Source organism: Lolium perenne, chromosome 4 (genome assembly GCF_019359855.2).
Source record: "Lolium perenne isolate Kyuss_39 chromosome 4, Kyuss_2.0, whole genome shotgun sequence".
Taxonomy (NCBI): Eukaryota; Viridiplantae; Streptophyta; class Magnoliopsida; order Poales; family Poaceae; genus Lolium; species Lolium perenne.
In genome coordinates this window covers 28043950-28065719 of record NC_067247.2, presented here as the reverse complement: position 1 = coordinate 28065719, position 21770 = coordinate 28043950, and the positions used below count along the sequence as shown (strand labels likewise).

The 21770-nt window shown below is 44.6% G+C and overlaps 2 protein-coding genes across 4 annotated transcripts; both read right to left on the bottom strand.

The window, feature by feature from the left end:
* Window positions 1–12628: 12628 nt before the first annotated feature.
* Window positions 12629–15313, bottom strand: LOC127292010 (probable polyol transporter 6). Of its 3 annotated transcripts, none has more exons than XM_051321353.1 (3): window positions 15211–15313; window positions 15082–15152; window positions 12629–14032 (listed from the first exon to the last, which is right to left on the bottom strand). In XM_051321353.1, exons 2-3 carry the CDS (start codon window positions 15149–15151, stop codon window positions 12663–12665), a joined length of 1440 nt encoding a protein of 479 aa, XP_051177313.1. In that variant the 5' UTR covers window position 15152; window positions 15211–15313; the 3' UTR covers window positions 12629–12662. The 3 variants fall into 3 exon arrangements, with proteins under 3 accessions (XP_051177313.1, XP_051177314.1, XP_051177316.1); XM_051321354.1 differs by having other exon boundaries at window positions 12629–13994; XM_051321356.1 differs by having other exon boundaries at window positions 12629–14095; window positions 15082–15313.
* Window positions 15314–18003: 2690 nt separating this feature from the next.
* LOC127292009 (probable polyol transporter 6) lies at window positions 18004–19875 on the bottom strand. Its single transcript, XM_051321352.2, has 2 exons — window positions 19577–19875; window positions 18004–19500 (listed from the first exon to the last, which is right to left on the bottom strand). Exons 1-2 carry the CDS (start codon window positions 19647–19649, stop codon window positions 18137–18139), a joined length of 1437 nt encoding a protein of 478 aa, XP_051177312.1. The 5' UTR covers window positions 19650–19875; the 3' UTR covers window positions 18004–18136.
* Between the last annotated feature and the right edge of the window lie 1895 nt (window positions 19876–21770).

The window sequence follows — 21770 nt, the reverse complement described above, 5'->3', positions numbered from 1 at the left end:
CTGCAACAGATAGCTCAGAACAATCAAGGCCACGGAAACAATGATCATTCTGGATCAAAGCTGAAGAACTTTCAGCACACCAACCCTCCGATATTCAACAAGACTGAAGAGCCCCTTGATGCTGATGACTGGCTCCAGACCATGGAGAACAACCTCGAAGTGGCGGGAGTGGAAGCCGCAGAAAAAGTACTGTTCGCCACCCACTACCTGTCAGGACCTGCCAGAGCCTGGTGGACAAGTGCCCGTGCAATGAATGCGGGACAGATGATGACATGGGAAGACTTCAAGCTGAAGTTTAGCAAATACCATGTGCCTCAAGGATTGATCAAGAAGATGAGAGACGAGTTCCGTGAACTCAAACAAGGAAGGATGTCCGTGGTGGAATACCGCGACAGGTTTCTCACTCTGTCAAGGTACGCCCCGGATGAGACTGACACCAATGAGAAGAGAAAGGAAAGATTTCTGAACGGACTGCACGACGAGATGCAAACTGTGTTGGTGAACATTCCGTTCGCTGACTTAGAAGCCCTCGTGGACTCAGCCATACAGATGGAAGGAAAGCTACATCAAGCCAATGAGAACCGCAAGCGCCGAATGATGAACCAGAATGGACCCCACCATACCCAGAAGTACCGCAACAACTCCTCTGGAGGATTCACCCCAAGATACAACAAGCCCCCTGCCCAGAATTATCGCCCCAACTACACCAACAACAACGGAGGACCTCCGAAGCCCGGAGGCAACAACAACAACAACAACCACCCCAACAACAACAACAACAATGGCAACAACAACAACAGCAATACTGCCCCAAGGACTGGAAGCAATGCTACCCCCATCATTCCCAAAGACAAGTCCACCGTCAACTGCTATGAATGTGGAGTTGTGGGTCACTTCTCCAATGAGTGCCCCAAAAAGCTTGCCAGGATTGCCGCCAATACCGCAGCACCTCTCAGCAACAGCGCTGCTTTGCCGGAAGAAGGAACCAGAACAACAACAACGGCCGTCTCTACCACATGACTGCCACTGAAGCTCAGGAAGCACCCCAGACTATGCCAAGTATGTCTTCATGTTAATAAAATGGTCAATCTCTCTTAGAAACCTAACTTTTCTTAAAATCTCGGGACGAGATTTGTTTAAGGGGGAAGGGTTTGTAACATCCCAAAAATTCAAAACAAAACAAATGAATTTCCCTAGTTCCAAATTTTGGAACCAACAAAAACTTTTATCAAATTAAGTTTGATGCTTAGTGATCTTGCTTAATTCTTGTGCTATTGCCATGATTGCTTGTTATTAGTATTTAAAGTGATCTTAAACCCTAAACCTCACCCCTCTTTTCACCATACTAGTTAAAATGAAATAAAAGGAAATTAAATAAGAAAAAGGTATATGTGCCTATGGCTATTTTTATAAATCTTTACCCTATGCTTTTCTACTTTGCTTAGAGGTTTGGAAAACCTTCATACACCTTACCTAGTACTTATCAAACCAAATCCAAGTGGTTTCCAAAGAAAATAAAAAGAAACTAAAAATGCCATAGAGGCATATGAGGGTAAAATAGCAAACTTGGGAAATTTTGAAATATTGACCCTAATACATGTTGTGAATGGTTGGATCACTCCTATATACCATTTCAACACTCAACAACACCAATTGAGTCAAGCCAAGTCAAAGTAAAACACAAATGCAACATATGCATAGAGGCATATGTGACACATAGCCATAATATCCAATTTTTGCCCTATGACTTTAAACCTTGACCAAATGTTGGGAAACCTTCTCTAAACCTAATCCAATGCTAAATTGACCCTAACCCATGTCCAAGTAAAGCAAGGTGAACCCTTTTCAAAAATAATAAAAATTGACACATCACCTCTTATGTGTTATGGCCATTTTTGCAAATCTTTGAACAAGACCATTTGAATTGGTTTCAATGGTTGGAAAATGTTTCTAAACTAATAAGAAACACATTAGAGTCAACAAAAGTCAACTCAAATGGGGAGAAATCAAATAGGGAGAAAATCCCCAAAATCCACTCACATACACTTAGCCAAATTTGCAAATCTCCAACCAAGGCCACCATTGCTTGACTTATGGTTTCTAAAACTCTTATATAACAAAAACAAACACAAATGCATAAAAGAAACCAGATTCAAATCAAGGGAAATTTCAAATTTGACATACATATGATAATGGTCATATGACCCATTTATAAAATCTTCACTACTTTACCCCCCCTGCATTTGAATCTTCCTAAACTAAACTTGGTCAACTATGACCATGTCATCCAAGACCATGTCAAGGTCAACAACTTTCATGTTGACCATCTCTGCTGAAGTTGACCAGGTTGACCAGAATAAGTTTGACAAGAGAGGACTTTAAATTAAAGAGAAGATGATCCACTTTTTGAAATCTCACAAACCTTCACCAAAATGAGCACCATCACCACCAATCTTTCACTTTAATTATATGTTGGAGCTCCACCAAAAAGATTCTCAAAATTCAAAACTTTTTCTCATGCGGCCATTTATACAAACACATGGCAGGCATTGTTCCAGAATTTCAATACATGCTATTAACCTCTGGGTTTTTGCCTAAATCACTTTCTATCTCTGATCATTGTGCTACTGGTACCCTCTCTGCATCATCCTATGCCCTGCAGCCCTGCAAAAGGTGAAGCCAACGAGCAAAAACTCCACCATGCCGGCCATGATGGACATGCTCATGCTCAACCCTACCCTGGCCCTCTCCTCTCTACATAACCTTGCCAACCTAGCTCCCCTCTCTCTGCTGAGCACGCTAGACATCGTCCCAGGTTAAAGAGAACACGACAACGCCCTGGACGACTCGTGGTCACCACGACTGGCCACGCCAGAGCGTGCACCAGCAGCACCTTGGACGCGCCAGGACGCCACCGTGCCCAGTCGCCCTCGTCCTCCTCTCCCTCTCTCCTGGCGCGTGCACACTCCACACCACACCAGTACACGCCTAGACAAGCTCCTCTGACCGCGCGTGCACCATCGCCATCGCCATGATCATCGCCTTCCGACACGGTACCGCGAGTACACCTACATCGCCAGCATGCCTCAGCCCACCTTTCGCCATGCCGTCAAGCTCACTAGGACCGCCATGATGTCGCCAACCCCACGCGTGCTTTGCCTTGCCCCTTCGCCGTCCCAATCGCCATAGCCATGCTCGACCTTGCCGTGCACCCGCAGCACCTCGCGTTCCTATAAAAAGAGGCCCCCTCAGCCTTCTCCTTCCACACCAAACTCGCTCCACTCTTCCTTCTGAGCCTCCTCGACCCCTCTCTCATCCACATTGCGCAGTAGAACGCTCCAATCGAGACGTCGATCGCCGGAGTCCGCCGCAGAACCACCCTTCGATTTAGGCCACCCCAAGCGACGCCGCGACCACCATTCAACTCCTCGTCATCTACAACCTCTCCTCGAACCAGCGCCGCCCCTCGCCGGAGCCCCGTCAAGCCGCCGACCCCCTACCTCGCCGTCGCAGCACGCCCTCCTCCCCCGTCGACGACGACGATGGTCAACCGTCGGATCAGCTTCTGATCGCACGGCTCAGGTGAGTGGATACCGTTTCGGTGAAGTAACCCACTGACGCCTGGGCCCCATCTTGTCAGGCGGCCCGCTCGCGCCAGACGCGTAGTTGGGCCAGCCCAGTCCCTTCCCCCTCGTTTCGGCCCATTCTGTTTTCCCGCGCTGGCCCTTTTATTTGAATTCAATTAATTCTTTTAGTTTGAAAATCAATACTGGTCTGTCCTATAAATTGAATAGTTCAAATTCTACAAACTCAAATTTAGCAAATCAAAGTGTTCTGGAAAGCTTATGATTTGCTCTAACTAACCCCACTGGATTCAAACTCATAGGTTGTGTAGTTTTTGAATAGCAAAAATAACAAAACAGATACTTTTCTGTATTCAAATAAATCTTAAAAATCAACCATTGTGAATTTTGAAGTAAATCCAATTGCAATAGTTCACATTTAACAAACCTTAATTTACTATGTAAAAATATGATATGGGTTCTGTACATGATCATGGGCTAGAATCAAAATATTGGCTATGTAGTCAATACTAGCTCATTTAAACTATTTCAAATTTTAGAATTTAAATCTATGAGGTGTAGCACCTCATTTAAATCATTCTCACAAGTGATATGAAGTAATGTGTTGACCTTTAAATGCTTAGGCTCATACTTGCCCACTTGTAGGTTTTTAAATCTAAATAGTATTTACTTTGCCATGGTTATTTAAATCACATGAGATGATGAATCTCATTTAAATCCCTTCTCTCAAATACTAAGTGTGAAGTGTTGACCTTGGTCAACATGGGATCATCCCTGGTTATTTGAGAATATTGCATCACCTCAATAATAGTTTTTACTAAATTAGTTACAACTATGGGTTAAATCATATGAGAGTTATTCCTCTCATTTAAATCTTGTTCTCAAGTAATTCAACATGAGGTAGTGACCATGGTCTCATAATCTCATATTGAATTATTTGGTGGCATTAAATCACTACCATATTAGTATTAAAATGCATGAGGTATGGAACCTCATTTAAATCATTTTCTCAAATGATAAGTATGAAGAGGTTGACTTTGGTCAACCTAGGTCATATATTATTCGTAAGAGAAATTAAATCTTAAGAAGAAGTCAATGAGAGGAAATTATTTCTCCAAACTAAAGAGAAACCCTAAGTTCAATTTTCAATGAGAAGAAATTATTTTCCTAATGTTAAATAAGGAAACCCTAGAATAATTGTTGGATAAATGTTAAGTAATGATGCTAGATCAATTATGTGAGCCATTAAGGCTAATTAAGAATACTTAAGTGTTGTTTGGTGATTGTATCCTCGTATTCGTTTATAGACGCTAGTACCGGAGACTATCAAGAGGAAGAGGTCTTCTACCAAGAGGAAGAGCAAGAAAACTTTGATCACATCACCAACCAAGGCAAGCTAATCTTCTTGCAAGATAATACTCTTGCAAAGTGCAAAGCTCACCATGAGCAAGGCATTACCCCATTTACTTTATGCTTATGACCCTATTTCCCAGTTTTACCTTACAAGCTTTATTTACTTTTGGATTTATCAAAGTTACTTTTTGGTTTATGATCCACTTGGTTGAATTATAGAGTAGTACAAGAGCATCACACTTAGCCTAGCGAGCTCCAAGATACTTAGCACCCCTCATAACTAGTTGCTAGTGCTCAAGATTAAAAGTGACTACTCTAGTTGGGAACTTGTGAATTGAAATGACTTTGAAAACCTTGGAATGATGAGTCATTCTATTGAGAGATTTTGAAGGTGAATATGACTCGTGAATGACTTGGTGAATTTTACAAAAACTGATGGTTGGGTTCGGATGCGATACCATTCCAATTTTACAAGTACCCCCACAATACCTGAATTTGGGTAAGGCTTAGCTGGAAACTTATGTATTTTAGTATGGGTTCCCTCTAAACAAGCGTCATAGGGGTTATGCTGAGGCTGCCTCCGTACTGGTGAAGTGATGTGAAATGACGTGAAATGAGGTGAATGTCCGGCCCAAGCCCTGTGCAGTTCCCAGGCTGACCGCGTGTCTTCACTGGGAGGCCAAGCTCATGGGGAGAGGTGCCTATACTAGAGTATGTAAATGAAAGGTTAGGATTGGTAGTTCGCGTACTGCGTACGATAAATCAGGGCCAGTTACCCCTGACGAAATATTGCAATTGTTGTGGCACAAGTGTACAACCTCTGCAGAGTTAAACCTATTCGAATAGCCGCGTCCGCGGTTATGGACAGTTGGAAAGGCCATACTGTTCCATCATCAGAAATTTTCTAAAAATATGAATGGTGAATTGTGACTTGAATTGAAAGGTGACTTTGATTTTGAATCACAACTGAGTTGTGGGAATGACACTAATGTTCCCACTTGAGTTAGTTGAGCAAATGAAGGTTTTTGATTATTAACGTGTTTATGAAATAAAACTGGCTTTATGCAAATGAAACTAGAGCTTAGAACCCCCCCTTATTATAGTTGATAGTATTTACCTTAGTATTAGTTTGCGAGTACTTTAAAGTACTCATGGCTGTGTCCCTGGCTATTCAAATGGCCAGACTATGAAGATGAGTACCAGAACCCGGAAGAAGGACAGCAGGACGTCTACGACAACTAGGATCACTCCTGACGTCAACAGTTGCCTGTGGAATAGATGGACTACTACTACGCTACTTTCGCTTCCGCTATGTGTTATGTAATGAATAAATAGAACTTCTACTGTTGTAATGAGAATGGATCATGTGATCCTTTATTTGTAAGACGATTATGGTATGTAATGAATGATGTGTTGTGATATCAATCTATTATGTCTCGCAAAAACAATATTCCTGGGATTGCGATGAATGTCATAATAGGCATCTGGACTTAAAAATCCGGGTGTTGACAGTGAAACAAGTTGACTTATCACAGATGGTGAATCAAGAGCAGCAGAGGTACTCAGAGTTGTACCTTTTCTTGTAGTGCATGGTAATATGGCGACTTTAGGTTCGCGAGATTTACCCATGATGGATAATTTGCAGCGAACAATATCAATCCAAGTGAACTTCCAAATAAAGCTATGCTCCCCGACAACGGCGCCAGAAAAGTCTTGATGACCCACAAGTATAGGGGATCACAACAGTCTTCGCGGGAAGTAAAACCCAATTTATTGATTCGACACAAGGGGAGCCAAAGAATACTTGTAAGCCTTAACAGCGGAGTTGTCAATTCAGCTGCACCTGGAAACAGACCTGCTCGCAAGAGTTTATCAGTAGTAACAGTTTTATAGCAGTAGCAGTAGTGAAATATAAGCAGCAGTGTAACAAAGACAACAGTAGTGATTATAGAAAACAACAGGATTAAAATACTGTAGGCACAGGGATGGATGAACGGGCGTTGCATGGATGAGAGAAACTCATGTGACAATCAAATCAGGGCATTTGCAGATAGTAATAAAACGGTGTCCAAGTACTAATCAATCCATAGACATGTGTTCCATATTTAGTCGTACGTGCTCGCAATGAGAAACTTGCACAACAGCTTTTGTCCTACCAGCCGGTGGCAGCCGGGTCTCTAGGGAATCTACTGGAAATTAAGGTACTCCTTTTAATAGAGCACCGGAGCAAAGCATTAACGCTCCGTGAACACATGTGATCCTCATATCACCGCCTTCCCCTTCGGTTGTCCCAATTTCTGTCACTTTGGGGCCTCGGGTTCCGGACAACAATACATGTATACAACTTGCAGGTAAGATTATAAAACAATGAATATCATCATGAAACAATAACATGTTCAGATCTGAGATCATGGCACTCGGGCCCTAGTGACAAGCATTAAGCATAACAAGTTGCAACAATATCATAAAAGTACCAATTACGTACACTAGGCACTATGCCCTAACAATCTTATGCTATTACATGACCAATCTCATCCAATCCCTACCATCCCCTTCAGCCTACAGCGGGGGAATTACTCACACATGGATGGGGGAAACATGGTTGGTCGATGGAGAGGCGTCGGTGGTGATGATGGCGATGATCTCCTCCAATTTCCCATCCCGGCGGAGTGCCAGAATGGAGTTTCTGGTCACGAGACGGAGTTTCGCGATGGTGGCGGCGTTCTGGATGTCTTCTGGCGATTTCGACTTCTCGTCTCGCGTTTTTAGATCGAAACCCTTAAACAGTCCAGAGGGGGGCGTCGGAGGCTGGCCGAGGCAGCCTCACCATAGGGCAGCGCACCCCCCTCCTAGGCCGCGTTGGCCCATGGTGTTGGGGCCGTGGGCCCCCCTGGCCTGCCCTTCTGGCTCCGTGAATCTTCTGGGAAAATAAGCCCTTTGACATTAATTCCGGGGATTTTCCTGAAAGTTGAATTTCTGCACAAAAACGAGACACCAGAGCAATTCTGCTGAAAACAGCATTAGTCCGTGTTAGTTGTATCCAAAATACACAAATTAGAGGCAAAATAATAGCAAAAGTGTTCGGGAAAGTAGATACGTTTTGGACGTATCAGTGGGATTCCCACTCGAGGTGGGATTCCCACCTTTCCTTGGGAGGGGGTGGCCGGCCACCTTGGTGTAGTCCACCTGGGACTCCACCCTTCTAGGGTTGGCCGGCCAAGCTTGGTGGAGTCCCTCCGGGACTCCACCTTCCATAGTGATTTATTCCGGACTTTTCTAGAACCTTCTAGAACCTTCCATAAATGCACCAGATCATTTTCAAACTTATAAAATGACTTCCTATATATGAATCTTATTGTCCGGACCATTCCGGAACTCCTCGTGATGTCCTGGATCCCATCCGAGACTCCTAACAAAACTTCGAACTCCATCCCATATATTCAATATCTACTAATCCGACATCAAACCTTAAGTGTGTCACCCTACGGTTCGCGAACTATGTAGACATGGTTGAGACCTCTCTCCGACCAATAACCAATAGCGGGATCTGGAGATCCATAATGGCTCCCACACATTCAACGATGACTTAGTGATCGAATGAACCATTCACATACGATACCGATTCCCTTTGTCACGAGATATTTTACTTGTCCGAGGTTTGATCATCGGTATCTCTATACCTTGTTCAACCTCGTCTCCTGACAAGTACTCTTTACTCGTACCGTGGTATGTGGTCTCTTATGAACCATTCATATGCTTGCAAGCTTATTAGACAACATTCCACCGAGAGGGCCCAGAGAATATCTATCCGTCATCGGGATGGACAAATCCCACAGTTGATCCATATGCCTCAACTCATACTTTCCGGATACTTAATCCCACCTTTATAACCACCAATTTACGCAGTGGCGTTTGATGTAATCAAAGTACCTTTCCGGTATAAGTGATTTACATGATCTCATGGTTGAAAGGACTAGGTAACTATGTATCGAAAGCTTATATCAAATAACTTAATGACGTAATCTTATTCTCCGCTTAATTGGGTGTGTCCATTACATCATTCATATAATGATATAACCTTGTTATTAATAACATCCAATGTTCATGATCATGAAACTATGATCATCTATTAATCAACAAGCTAGTTAAGAGGCTTACTAGGGACTCATTTTTGTTTATATAACACACATGTATCAATGTTTCGGTTAATACAATTATAGCATGGTATATAAACATTTATCATAAACATAAAGATATATAATAACCACTTTTATTATTGCCTCTTGGGCATATCTCCAACAGTATCAACAAGATCCGCCATTTCGTCGAGTCCTACCTTTATGCATTCTTTGTTGAGGAAGACATGGCCACTGATGCACTCAGGTCCTACCGAGACTTTAGCCACCTACATCATCAACATCACATGCTTGCGTGGAGCCGAGGAGGAGGCATCCCTGGAGGTATGTTTGTGGTATCGACCATAGTGTGTTGGCGGTTGGGTGGAACATGTGATTGAATCGTTGCAATAGGGTTTGAGGTAGGCAAAAAGATGAATCATCGATAAAGAAAAGGAAAGGGCATTGACTCGGTCCGGCCGGCCGGGTTGCGTCTCGCGAGGAAACTTACCTGTACGCATTGTCTTCTCCCCTAGCCTCTTTCTTCACATTTCCGTTCCCCAACCCAATCACCGTTGTGGCACCGACGATGGGGCGGTTTTGAATGAATTAATGGTGGAGGATCCGAGATCATGATTCATTGATTCCCAAGAAATCTCTCTCGAATTTGCAACGGTCAGTACAATCGCCTTCTATATATTCTTCAAGATTCGTTTGTTCTTGCTCATCCCTGCCGATTTGATTTGATTTGTTCTCCACTTCTCTTTCCTTATTCCCCAATCCTCATGTGCTTGACCCTTGATCAAGACAGAAGGTTGAAGATATGTGGAGTGCAAACATAAGTGAGAGCTAGAATTTAAGCTGAAATGCAATAAGATCGTGAGTAGAGTCCAAGATTATGTTAAATAATTAATTTTTAATTAAATTAAATATAATATTTTTCTCTATTGCTTGTGTATAGAGCCTTTTTTGGTCTTGCACCGGGCCCCTGATATGTTAGGGCCAGCCCTGTAATCGTTTGTGTCTTATATGAGAGCGATAGGACCAAACCGTCCGGTTTGCGGGTTATTTTGTAGATGGGCACAACATAGTGCATAGGGAAATTATAGCCGCCACTTTGTTCACCAATTCCTATTAAGACTAGGCACAATGGGTAGCATCATATACCGGTATCAAGCATATGGTACTAGTGAAAGATACTACCTCTAAAATGCATGGTATCTTGTATTTATTATTTTGTAGAATCTGAATGCAAAATTGTGTACAAGATCTATTTTAAATGAAATGCTATAATACGGTATCTACCTATGATACTACCATCCTCTCTTTTATCATTAGTTGCAGCACCACATCAGCTTTTTGCATGCATGCAATGCATGATACTACCTATGATACTTTTATTGTGGGTAGTCTAAGGGCAAGTACAATAAGTTCTAGTCAGCTGGCTATAAGGATTAAAGTAATATATTGTTACTTAGTTGGAAGAGAGAGAGGATGAGAGAGAAGAGAAGTGGGCTCTTATGCAAGAGCCAGCTCTAACACGTGCTCCTAGGCACTATGTGAGAGTGAATGGTTGGCCATACATAGATAAAGTAGTACAATTTTATAGCTCACTATTGTACATGTTGGCTCTAGAATGACTATAGATGACATGACACTTGGCTTATAGCCAACAATTGGCTCTACTATTGAACTTGCTCTAATGGGCGGAAGACAAAGAGAAGACGTTGTGTCACATTCTATGGATGGGCTAAGAGTAAATTGTGGGCGACTGAGGGAACTAACACACCACTAAATACCACTTGTATTGCAGCAAACTTTGAGGATATATTTGTCAACAAAAAATTGGTGAAATAACACAATTAAATGCACAAGTGAAACAATGGCTAAAATGGAAAAATCCCCTCGGACTTTGAGGAGTAAAAAACCATGGTTGTGACCGACCGGTTAGATAACTTCATTAATGAGAGATGATAGTATATAATATTCTCTAAAACATCTACAGATATACAAACAAACTTATCATGGTTGCCAACAACCACAAGATGCATGAATCAACAAATTAAGCAGTGATATCACATTTCTATTCCTCTTAGTAAATTGTCAACTGTTTGCAGACACCTAAATCAAACTGCACGTCTTCCCCACAAACCAAACCAAATTTAATCCGAACCATACACCATTTTCCTTCTCAAATTTTTCACCTACTGAAATTTCTCTAAGCTGGAACTGCAGTAGTTTGAACTCACAAAACCACTCTCAAAACTAATTCACCACTATCCCAAACCTCATTCTAGCTAACCATATATAAGTGCTCAAAGTAAGGAACGAGATCACCAATTTCGGAGCCAATCCAACCACGTATGAGCCTCAAATCAGTAGCTATAAGAAAATAAATCACAAACCACATCAATCATGACATAAATCACTTCTCCTTCTTCCCTTTTCTATTATCACAAGATTTTGGTGCTTTTATGTGTACTCTTTTTTTTCTTACAGTGGTAAGAAATCTCGGATAATGGTGGCTTGTGTATTTTCCTCTCCCTCTCTCAAAGGAGCACTCTCAACTATTGGATGCAACTTAGACCAACTCTTCGATATGTTAGGCTTTTGGGATGAAGTTATAGCTGCAAACGCACCTCCATGTAGAGAGACTTAGCCCAACCATAATGGACATGAAATATGAGGTGATATGCCAATGATGGACACAAGAGGGCTTGTGGCATACAACTAGCCCACTCCAAGTTTGAACTACATGTACTTGTCTATTTGTAGCGTACTCATATGTTAACCAGCTCGGGTGGCATGTCGGGAAATTGGAAATATAATTCCGCCTCGGTGTTGTAGAGGGCTCAACGCAATCTACATGAAGTACATTGATCGTGGACCTCCTGAGGTTGTGCCATTACTAGGTTAGACCAACTTAGTGTTTCTTCCCCTCGACATAGTCCTCTCATTTCTTCTGTGTAACACCGTGCCACACATTCAATTTGGTGATTGGCTCACCATATGCTTATTGAACAAGTGGCGTTGTAACTCCAAGAATGGATGCATGGGTTCCTGTAGTTTGTCACGGGCGTTGTACCTCCAAGAATGGATGCATGGGTTACTGTGGTTTGTCACGGGCACATTTTTTTTTTGGGCAATGCTTTCGTCTTACTTTACGATGCTCCTCAACGGTTTTGAGTCCGTTGATTCGTTTGAAATTCCGGATCTTCTCTTATTCATGATTATTATTCGTGCACCAGTAATTGTAGCAGCAATATTAATTTCTTATGCATCTATACCTTTAATTGTTACCTTTGGTTCAATACCTTTACTGATTGTGGGCTTTCTTCAAGACATTTGTGGTAGTAATTTTCTCAATTAGTAGCCTAGCTAATTTATGCAATTTTAATACTATTATCCATTTAATTTGGTTAAATTGTGCGATTAACCATGTGGATTGGCTCTTGGCTTATATTTGTATTTGTATGATGAAAAGCTTTGGCACGGAATTTCGGGAGCTACGCTAGGCTCGTGTTTAAGTTAAGGCAAACAACACCGCGCGTTGGAAGTTTCCAACGAGACATTGCATCATAGGATAGCTCTGGATTGCCCGGTTGATCGGTCATCTCATTTCTGTGTGCTTGAATACATGAAAAGGACCGTGTAGGTTGTGTCGTCGCTCGCGCCACCCCTGTCTGAACACTTCCTCGATCTCCTCGAGCGGCCGGCCTTGGGTTTCCGGGCAGAAGAAGTAGAAGAATGTGGCCGCTCCGACTGACAAGAATCCGAAGAGGAAGAAGGCGCCGCCCATGGTGATGGCATTGGAGAGGGAGATGAAGGTGAGGGCAACAGTTGCATTGGCGACGCGGTTGAAAGCCACGCCGACGCCGACGCCCTGCGCGCGCAGCCGGAGCGGGATGACCTCGGAGCTGTAGGCGCCTGTGATGGGCCCCAAGCCAATGGAGAATGAGGCCACGAACGTGAATACCGAAGCGATGGCCGCCCTGGGCCACGGGACGTCCTGGTTGGGCTTGGAGTGCTCGATTACGGTGAGGCTTAGGCCAAGGCAGGAGAGCGAGACGATGACGCCGGCGAGGCTGGAGAGGTATAGGCCACGCCGTCCGACACGGTCAACGAGGAGGATGGCGGTGAGGATGAAGACCGTCTTGGCCAGACCCACCCCGATGTTGGCGGCGAGGATCTCGTTCGTGCTGGCGATCCCAACGGCCTTGAAGACCCGCGCGCTATAGAGCTGCACGCCGTTGATGCCGCTGAGGTGCTGGACGAAGAGGACACCCATGCCGGCCACGAGCATGCGGCGCACGGGTGGCGTCGGGTGCAGGAACATCTCTTTCCAGACGCCCAGGCCGCCGCTCCATTCCTCCGGCGGCGCGGCCTCGTTCCACAGGACCTGGGCCTCATCACCGGTGGCGCATAGCTTCTGGAGCACGTCGAGAGCCTCGTCGACGCGGCCATGCATGACTAGCCACCGGGGCGACTCTGGCAGGAAGACCGCCCCGACGGCGAAGATGGCGCTGGGGAGCGCGCTGATGCCGAACATGGCGCGCCAGCCGTAGGTCAGCGGCAGCCTGCCGAGAAAGTAGTTGGCCACGTAGCCGATGAGGATGCCGAAGTTGATGCTGATGTCGGGGATGGAGGAGAGCGAGCCCCGCGTCTTTGCGGGCGAGATCTCTGCCGCATATACCGGAGCGGTCGAGAGCGCGTAGCCGACGGCGACGCCCGTGACACAGCGGCCGGCCATGAGCATTCCAAAGCTGCCGGCGAAGCTCATCAGGACAGAGCCTATGAAGAATATCCAGGCGGCGATGGAGAAGGTGCGTCGGCGGCCGAAGTAGTCGGAGACTTGGCCGGCCGTGAGGCAGCCGGCGATGGCGGAGACATTCATAATGCCGGTCAAGAGCTGCACCTGTTCGTCGCTGAGTTTGAAATCCTCCTGGATGAACAGCATGGCACCGCTCATGACTCCAGTCACTACATCATTCAACCATCCAAGAACAATGGAAATATGAATTCCCTATACCTCCATTTTTGTATCTAAAGAAAAAAGAACATTTGTAGTGCTCAGTCGGTGAGACATGAAGATACTTATGTATGAGTGTGATTATTTCTCAATCGAGTGAAAACTAACTTCGTTCTCAGCAAGATGATGTTATCAAATTTTGGTTGCAATTCATAACTTGCATGAATCACGATGCAAATTAAATGGTGTAAATTTTAACTGAGCACCGAGTTAGCTCTCAACTAGTAAATACTAATAATGTTCACAAGTTATGTAGAGAAATACTAATATACTCTCAACGATTCATATTAAATGACAATGATTTGGATAGGGAAAGCAATTGTTTATATAAAATTAATAAGTATGTGGATACATATACTCCCTCTGTTTTATAATTCTTACCGTGGTTTCAATTATTGCAAAGGAAGCAGTGATACACAGTTTAAAATAGTTAGCTATTGCATTTAGCGGGATTATTATTTCCAGCAGTTAAGAAAGACTTTAGCGGGCTAATCTATTTAACGCTTTATAATAACCATTGAAAATTTCAATCATATCTTGCAAAAAAGTAAAAACAATTACTTAAAAATGATTCAAGCTACAACTCGTTTAACTATTCAACCATTTAGCTCACAAGTTTTATTCAAATTAGATTGAATAGAAATTTAGAAAACAAGAAATAAAATGAACAAGAGAAGAGAACTTGAACAAAAACATGAAGGTAAGCGGCTAAATTAGGGGCAATGGTGTTACAACCGGAATTAGCGGGTTTTCTTATTTAGCATAATGGGTTTCTAGAAGATTATATTTGAGCTATAGCCAACCTATAATCAGCTATTTAAAACATCGAGTAGTATACAAACAAAAAATAGAAAAAAAAAGCTACACCCGGAGAAAGAAAATAGAATCACACTGAATCTTGTCGTGCAATGACTATTCTTGTCAACTCAACATGGAATGAGAAATAGGAGAAGACTAAGTAAAACACATATCCATAAAGAGATATTTGATTAAAATATACCGTATCCTGATATGATGGAGATGAAGGAACCAATAATGCAGCACACCACGGCATAGTTGCGATTGCCCATGCTGCTTCACGTCAACTGATATAAGACTGCCACGTAGGAAATATAAGTTACGTCCACTAGGCAGAGAGATAATTGAGTAAGATGGGTGGAGACGCGTGTCGCCTAAGCTTCACGCGCCTACCACCCAATCTCTGCTCTGAGCGATGCTGTCTCTTCCCGGCGTGGTAGGGACATCTTTTATAGTGTGCATAAAAATCAATAACGGCTATATATAGACAAGAGATTACTCCCTCCTTAGGGTGTTCCAATTCGTTTGGACGACAATTATGGGTGGTAATTAGCACAGTTTAAATTGGGTAGTTAGTACCAGTAATAGTTTGGTACCGCTGCCCTTTTCTAGAACCATCCATATACCACCTAAAAGTCTAAAACGGTTGAAGAAAAAAAAAATCCATAACGGGCTCATAACTTATTGCTTCATTCCAACTTAATGGTCTCACTGATCTGCTACTCCCTCCTTTTCAAAATAAGCTGTTCAAATTTATCGAAATATGCTTGTATTTAGAATTTTAGATATATTTTTAATGTGTAGATATGTTTGTATCTAAAGAAAATTGAGCAAATTATTTTAGAACGAAGGGAGTATATATTTGGCTCTGTGCAGCACCTTTCATCTAGCAACAGGTATGGTTCTCTTATCATACTGCATGCTTATGGCACATCTAATTGTTTTTTTTTTTTGAAATGGGGATAGGACCTCGGCTTCTGCATCATGATGATGCACACAGCCATGCGCATGCTAATTGTTGATTAAGCAAAACATATAATTTTGAAATCACTCACGGATGCTTGTACATGTTGGGGATGAAAATTAAAAAGTTTCCTAAGATGATAGACCATGCAATTTGCCACGTACTGTTTCCAGCACTAGTATGGATCGGGGTAATTGGTAGGACTCTTGTTGAGCAACGTATTTTTTCCTCCGTCAGCAAGTAACCATAGGTTTGATATTGCACATGGTTGGATAACGTGAGGGCGCTGTTGCACATAGTTCCGGATAAAGATATTGCCCCGCATGTTTGTACCAGACAACTGTGTTCTATGGATCTTAATTGCAAATGGTTAATTCAGCAGCAGGGTTGGAGCTGGTGGCAATAGCTATGCAAGTTGCAAACCGAGCTACTGAACTCTCTAAATGGAGATTTACAATTTGAGCATACACAAATATACAGGATTCAACAATGGAAGATTTTGATTTTCACAAATAGTTCAACATATATTGATAATACAAAAATGACAATGTGGGAAAGACGTATGTTGCGGAGTAAATATAAATTTCTTGGTTACATTGTTGCAGACGTGGTTGTTGTCTGCGTGAAATGAAACATGTGAATCTCATCATCCTTCCTTTGAGGCTGGTGATGAGATTTGACATATGCCTCGCTTGTGAAAATAGTTAATTAACATGTTATATCAGCATATAATAATACACAAAATGAACTAGATTGAGAAAAGTAAAGTGAGATGAGTGTGTACCCTAGAAAGGAGAGGGCTTGATATTAAACCCCTCTCTATTCCACTTTCCAACTTCTTGTTCGGAGTTACAAAGAGCATGTCCCGTAAGGTGGATCGGAAGTTACCTGGCTCCGAAAACGGGAATCGTGAGGCCATATATATTAGAAGTTGTCATATACGGTGACAAACATAGATATTAGAAGCTGTAATTACGAGTAGTATATACACTAAAAGTAGGTAATTTTACCTAAATATTTACCACACGTAAATATACCACGTGTATGAAGTTTCGATCGTCCGAGACTTTGTTAGCTCTATGATCGGATTGTCTACATCATGCTCAACAATTATAATCAAGCTAATGATTCCCAATAGGATGATTTAGGACGGCTTACCTAGAATTAATCATTACTACTTCTGTAGAGTGCTGTTGGAATATAAACGGTATGATGAACAGACAAAAGGTGTTTTGTAGAGTATGTCAAAACATCACTATAGCGATGTGTTGTATTGCTACCCCTTTTTGAAATTAACAGTGTGACTTAGGGCATTTTATGGATTTTTTTATAGGACAGAGGGAGTACTTAAACTTTTTGTTCAAATTTTGCCAAAATATGCGAAATCCACTCATAGTTTATCCTCGAATACGTGCTATTCTATTGTTGTATGTTGATGATATCAAACTGACTGGTGGTTACTCCGTTGCCATATCATTGATCAAGTGTCGCCTTCATAAATTATTTGCTATGAAGGCGCTGACGCGCCCTAAGCCTTTTCTTGGCTTGGAGGTCGCACATTCTCCTCGTGGATATTTGGTATCTCAGATCAAATAACATCATGACTTGATCACTCGAGCTCAACTCAATGACGAGAAGACTATTGACACTCCCTTGCTTGGAGCTTTCCGTTAAATTCAGTCCAACTTTCAACGGCTGGGCAAAAATCCATTTATATTTCCCATATTATTACTAACATGACTAATGAATTACTGTAGTTTTAGAAAGTTTTAAATAAAATATACTAAAATACGTTGAATTGTTAGATTTTTAAAATAGTGTTACCATTAAACCCCTAAAATTTAAATTTCTATTAAACTCCTAGAACTCGTCGGTTTCCCCAACTCGTTAATTTTCCAATAACATCTAGTACCTCTGGTCCGTATCTTGAGAACTTACGACAATTATTTTGGAATGGAGGGAGCACGTAAAACTCAATTTTCTTGGTTGTTTTGTCATAGACTCTTGGTTTAGTAAATTTGCCCTAATATTGTGTATTCTTGTCACCTAGTTTCCTGTTTCACTTGAATATCCCCTAATCTTGGGTTTTCTTTTCATTTCAACTATTGGTTTTATTAAATTTCGCCAATCTTTTTTTTTTGTTTTCTATACCCCAAAATATGATGCTGACTGAATGTAACATGGAGTACACCTAGTGTACGGTATAATAGCTTGGAATGTGTTTAGATTGTTGTTACAGAAGTGAATGAAATATGTGTGGTCTGTTGATGGATCGATCATCGGCGGGTTGTTTTCATAGACGGACGGGTATCTCCAGAGACGAAAGCTGGTGCCGGGCGCGCCACCCGTGGGTGAACATCTCCTCGATCTCCTCTAGCGGCCGTCCCTTGGTCTCCGGGCAGTTGAAGTAGAAGAAGGCGGCCATGCAGGTGGCGAGACCCGCGTAGAGGAAGAAGGCCCCGCCCATGGTGATGGCGTCGGAGAGGGAGACGAAGGTGAGGGCCACGGCGGCGTTGGTGAGCCGGTTGAGCGCCACGCCGAGGCTGACGCCGTGCGCGCGCAGCCGGAGCGGGAGGACCTCCGAGCTGTAGCATCCCGTGATGGGCCCCAGGCCGATGGAGAAGGAGGCGACGAAGGTGAAGACGGAGGTGATGGCCACCGGGAGAGTCCAGGGCGCCGCGTGGTGGGGCTCGGCGCGCCTGATGATGGTGAGGGTGGTGCCCAGGCAGGTGAGCGAGACGATGACGCCGGCTAGGCTGGAGAGGTAAAGCGGGCGGCGGCCGACGCGGTCGACGAGGAGGATGGCCGAGAGGATGAAGACCGTCTTGGCCAGCCCCATGAAGACGGTGGTGGCGAGGATGTGGTCGCGGCTGGTGATCCCGGCATCCTTGAAGACGCGCGGGCTGTAGAGCTGCACGCCGTTGATGCCGCTGAGGTGCTGCATGAAGAGTATGCCCACTCCGGCCACAAGCATGCGGCGGACGGGCGGAGTCGGGTGCAGGAACATCTCCTTCCAGACGCCGGCACTGCTCTGCGGCGACGCGACGGCCACGGGGGCGATCTTACTCCATAGCAGCTCGGCCTCCTCGGGCGTGTCGCTAAGCTGCCGGAGCACCGCCCTCGACTCCTCGACGCGGCCGTGCATGGCCAGCCACCGGGGTGACTCAGGCATGAAGAGCACGCCAAGGGCAAGCACGGCGCTGGGGAGCCCGCCGAGCCCCAGCATGGCGCGCCAGCCTTGCGCGAGCGGCAGCTTGCCGAAGAAGTAGGTGGAGGTGTAGCCGGCGAGAGCGCCGAGATTGATGCAGACGTCGGGCGTGGCGGCGAGCGAGCCCCGGGTGGCCGCGGGCGCGATCTCCGTGGCGTACACCGGCGCGATCATGAGCGCGTAGCCGACGCCGATGCCCGCGGCGCAGCGTCCGGCCATGAGCAGCCCGAAGTTGTGCGCCTGGCTCATGACGGTGGAGCCCGCGACGAAGAAGCACGCCCCGACCGTGATGGTGCGGCGGCGGCCGACGTAGTTGGAGACGTGGCCCGCGGTGAGGCAGCCGATGAAAGCGCACACGTTGAGGATGCCGATGAGGAGCTGCACCTGCGTGTCCGTGAGCTTGAGGTCCTCCTGGATGAAGAGCGACGCGCCGGCCATCACGCCCGTCTCTGCATCTACCCAACCATGCTTGCATCAAAGAAGAGAACACGTACATGCATACAGAGAGAAATGAAGTTTATATACCGTAGCCGGAGAGGATGGAGATGATGGAACCGATGAGGGAGCACGCCACGGCATACTTGCTGTTTTTCCCCATTCCGGCCGCGCGCCTCTCGATCAACAGGCGGATAATTGTTTCAAACTACGTACTGTAATATAATTGAGCAGGATTGCAGGAGACAAGCGCCGCCGGCCTCAGCTTGACTCCCCAACCTCTGCTCTCCGGCTGGCCGGCCGGCCAATTGAGCTGAGCAGGATGGACGGAGACACGCGCGGCCGAAGCTTCGCGTGCCTACCACCCAACCGCTGCTGCCCATGGTGTCTCTCCGGGTGTCTTTTATAGGGCAATGCAGTGCCATGTATAGACATTCATCCTGGCTGGCCTTTTGCCTCTACGATTTGTGGCCCGCGGTTAAGGTTATAGTAAATCGTTTTAATTAACAGCAATTATTACTAAACATGCACAGATTAATAACCATCGACATAAAAGGAAACATTTTACTCCCTCCTATCCACAATAAAGTATGGGTGATTTACTCAGACACTTGTCATCAGATGAGGGAGTAGAAGATTTTGTTGCATTACAGATTTGTAGATACCCAAGGCGTAAACCAACCTCAAGACAAAAACCTGTGCCGGTACAGAGCAAGTTCCTGCATGTAATCTCTTGATAGAAACTCCAAAGCTACTCAAAACTTCAGTCAAAAGGTTTGGCTAATTTCGGCCGCCAACACAAAAGCTTACCAGCTAATGTGTAATCCGTATGTAAAGGATCTTTATATTTACCAGCTAGATGATGTCTATCTTCCGGTTGAGGGAAACAGCGGTAAACAGAGTATTTATAGCTACTACCATGAAACGCTGACCAAAAATGTTCCAAACAAAAAAAAAAAAGGAATTACTGCGAAAAGAGAACAGAAGGAGTACTGTTTTTCTAGCAAATGAGACTGAATTGTTCCAATGCTAAGCATCATTCGACAGAAACTATCAGGTACAGATAGCAGTTACGAAAATACTCACTCAAAAGAGTTGTTTTCAAGGCCTGGGAAATTAATCCCCACTCTGCCGTTTTTCATCATTGAATTCCAATTCCTTTCAGACAGTCTTGAGCAGCATTCACTTCTCCACTTTAGGTGCCCTAATTCTTGTCAGCGTTTAGTCTCAACCCTATACAACATTGCAGTGCAAACTTAAAGTTAAAAACAGACTTTACCCAAATAATGTGTTGGTGCATTTAAAAGCAAATGTTTAGAACTCCGATGGAAATGAGGGACACTGACTACTCACTTTATGGCATAACTTTTGCAACACATGATTGCTGAACAAAGGAGCTCGTATGTAGTACAAACAACCTCATGGAAGTGCACTATTTAGCTGCCATATGCCACTGAACAAATGTTCAAAATATTGTCAACTCATAAGTCAGAGCACAAAATTTCTCACCAAACTTCACACCGACTCTTCTGCCCCTTGGGCATCCTGGTTTCGCCGGATGTACGGCTGGGACGGCCCCCACGACCTGGGAGACCGCCACCACCTCGATACCCCCATTTGGAAAGACATCGTGGCCGGGCTTGTAGCCTTTCGCTCTATCTCCAAGGTCACCTTGGGGAATGGGACCTCAACTGCCTTCTGGATGGATCTCTGGCTGGGGATCAACCCCTGCATGAACGATACCCCAACCTGTTCTCCCACTCTACCCGCCCTCACATTAATGTAACCACTACCCTGTCCTCTGGCCTCCGCACCATCCTTTGACCTCGCCTCACCGCTGCTGCGGCTGAGGACTTTCGAGCTTTGTCCCATGAGCTGAGCTTGGTTGACCTGCGGCTCGACGTGCCGGATCTTCGACACACCCGCCTCTCTAACAAAAAACTCTCAAACAAATGTTTCTATGTCCACTCCTTCAGGCATTTGCAGATAGATGTCATGGAGACGGTGATCTGGAGGAGTGCAGCTCCTCTTAAGTGCAAGATTTTCTGCTGGCTGGCTAGGAAGGAACGGCTCCCCACTAACGAACGGCGGTTTCGGCATCACCTCACCACCTCCGCCGCCTGCCTCTCCTGCAATGTGGATGAAGATACCGACCACTTGCTGCTCTTCTGCCCTCGGGCCACTGAAGTATGGGACTTCTTCCACCACGGCTTCGACCCCGCCGACTACTCCAGCTTCTCCGACTTCTGCCTCAAGAAAAGCTGCAGCTACGAGGAAGCCACCA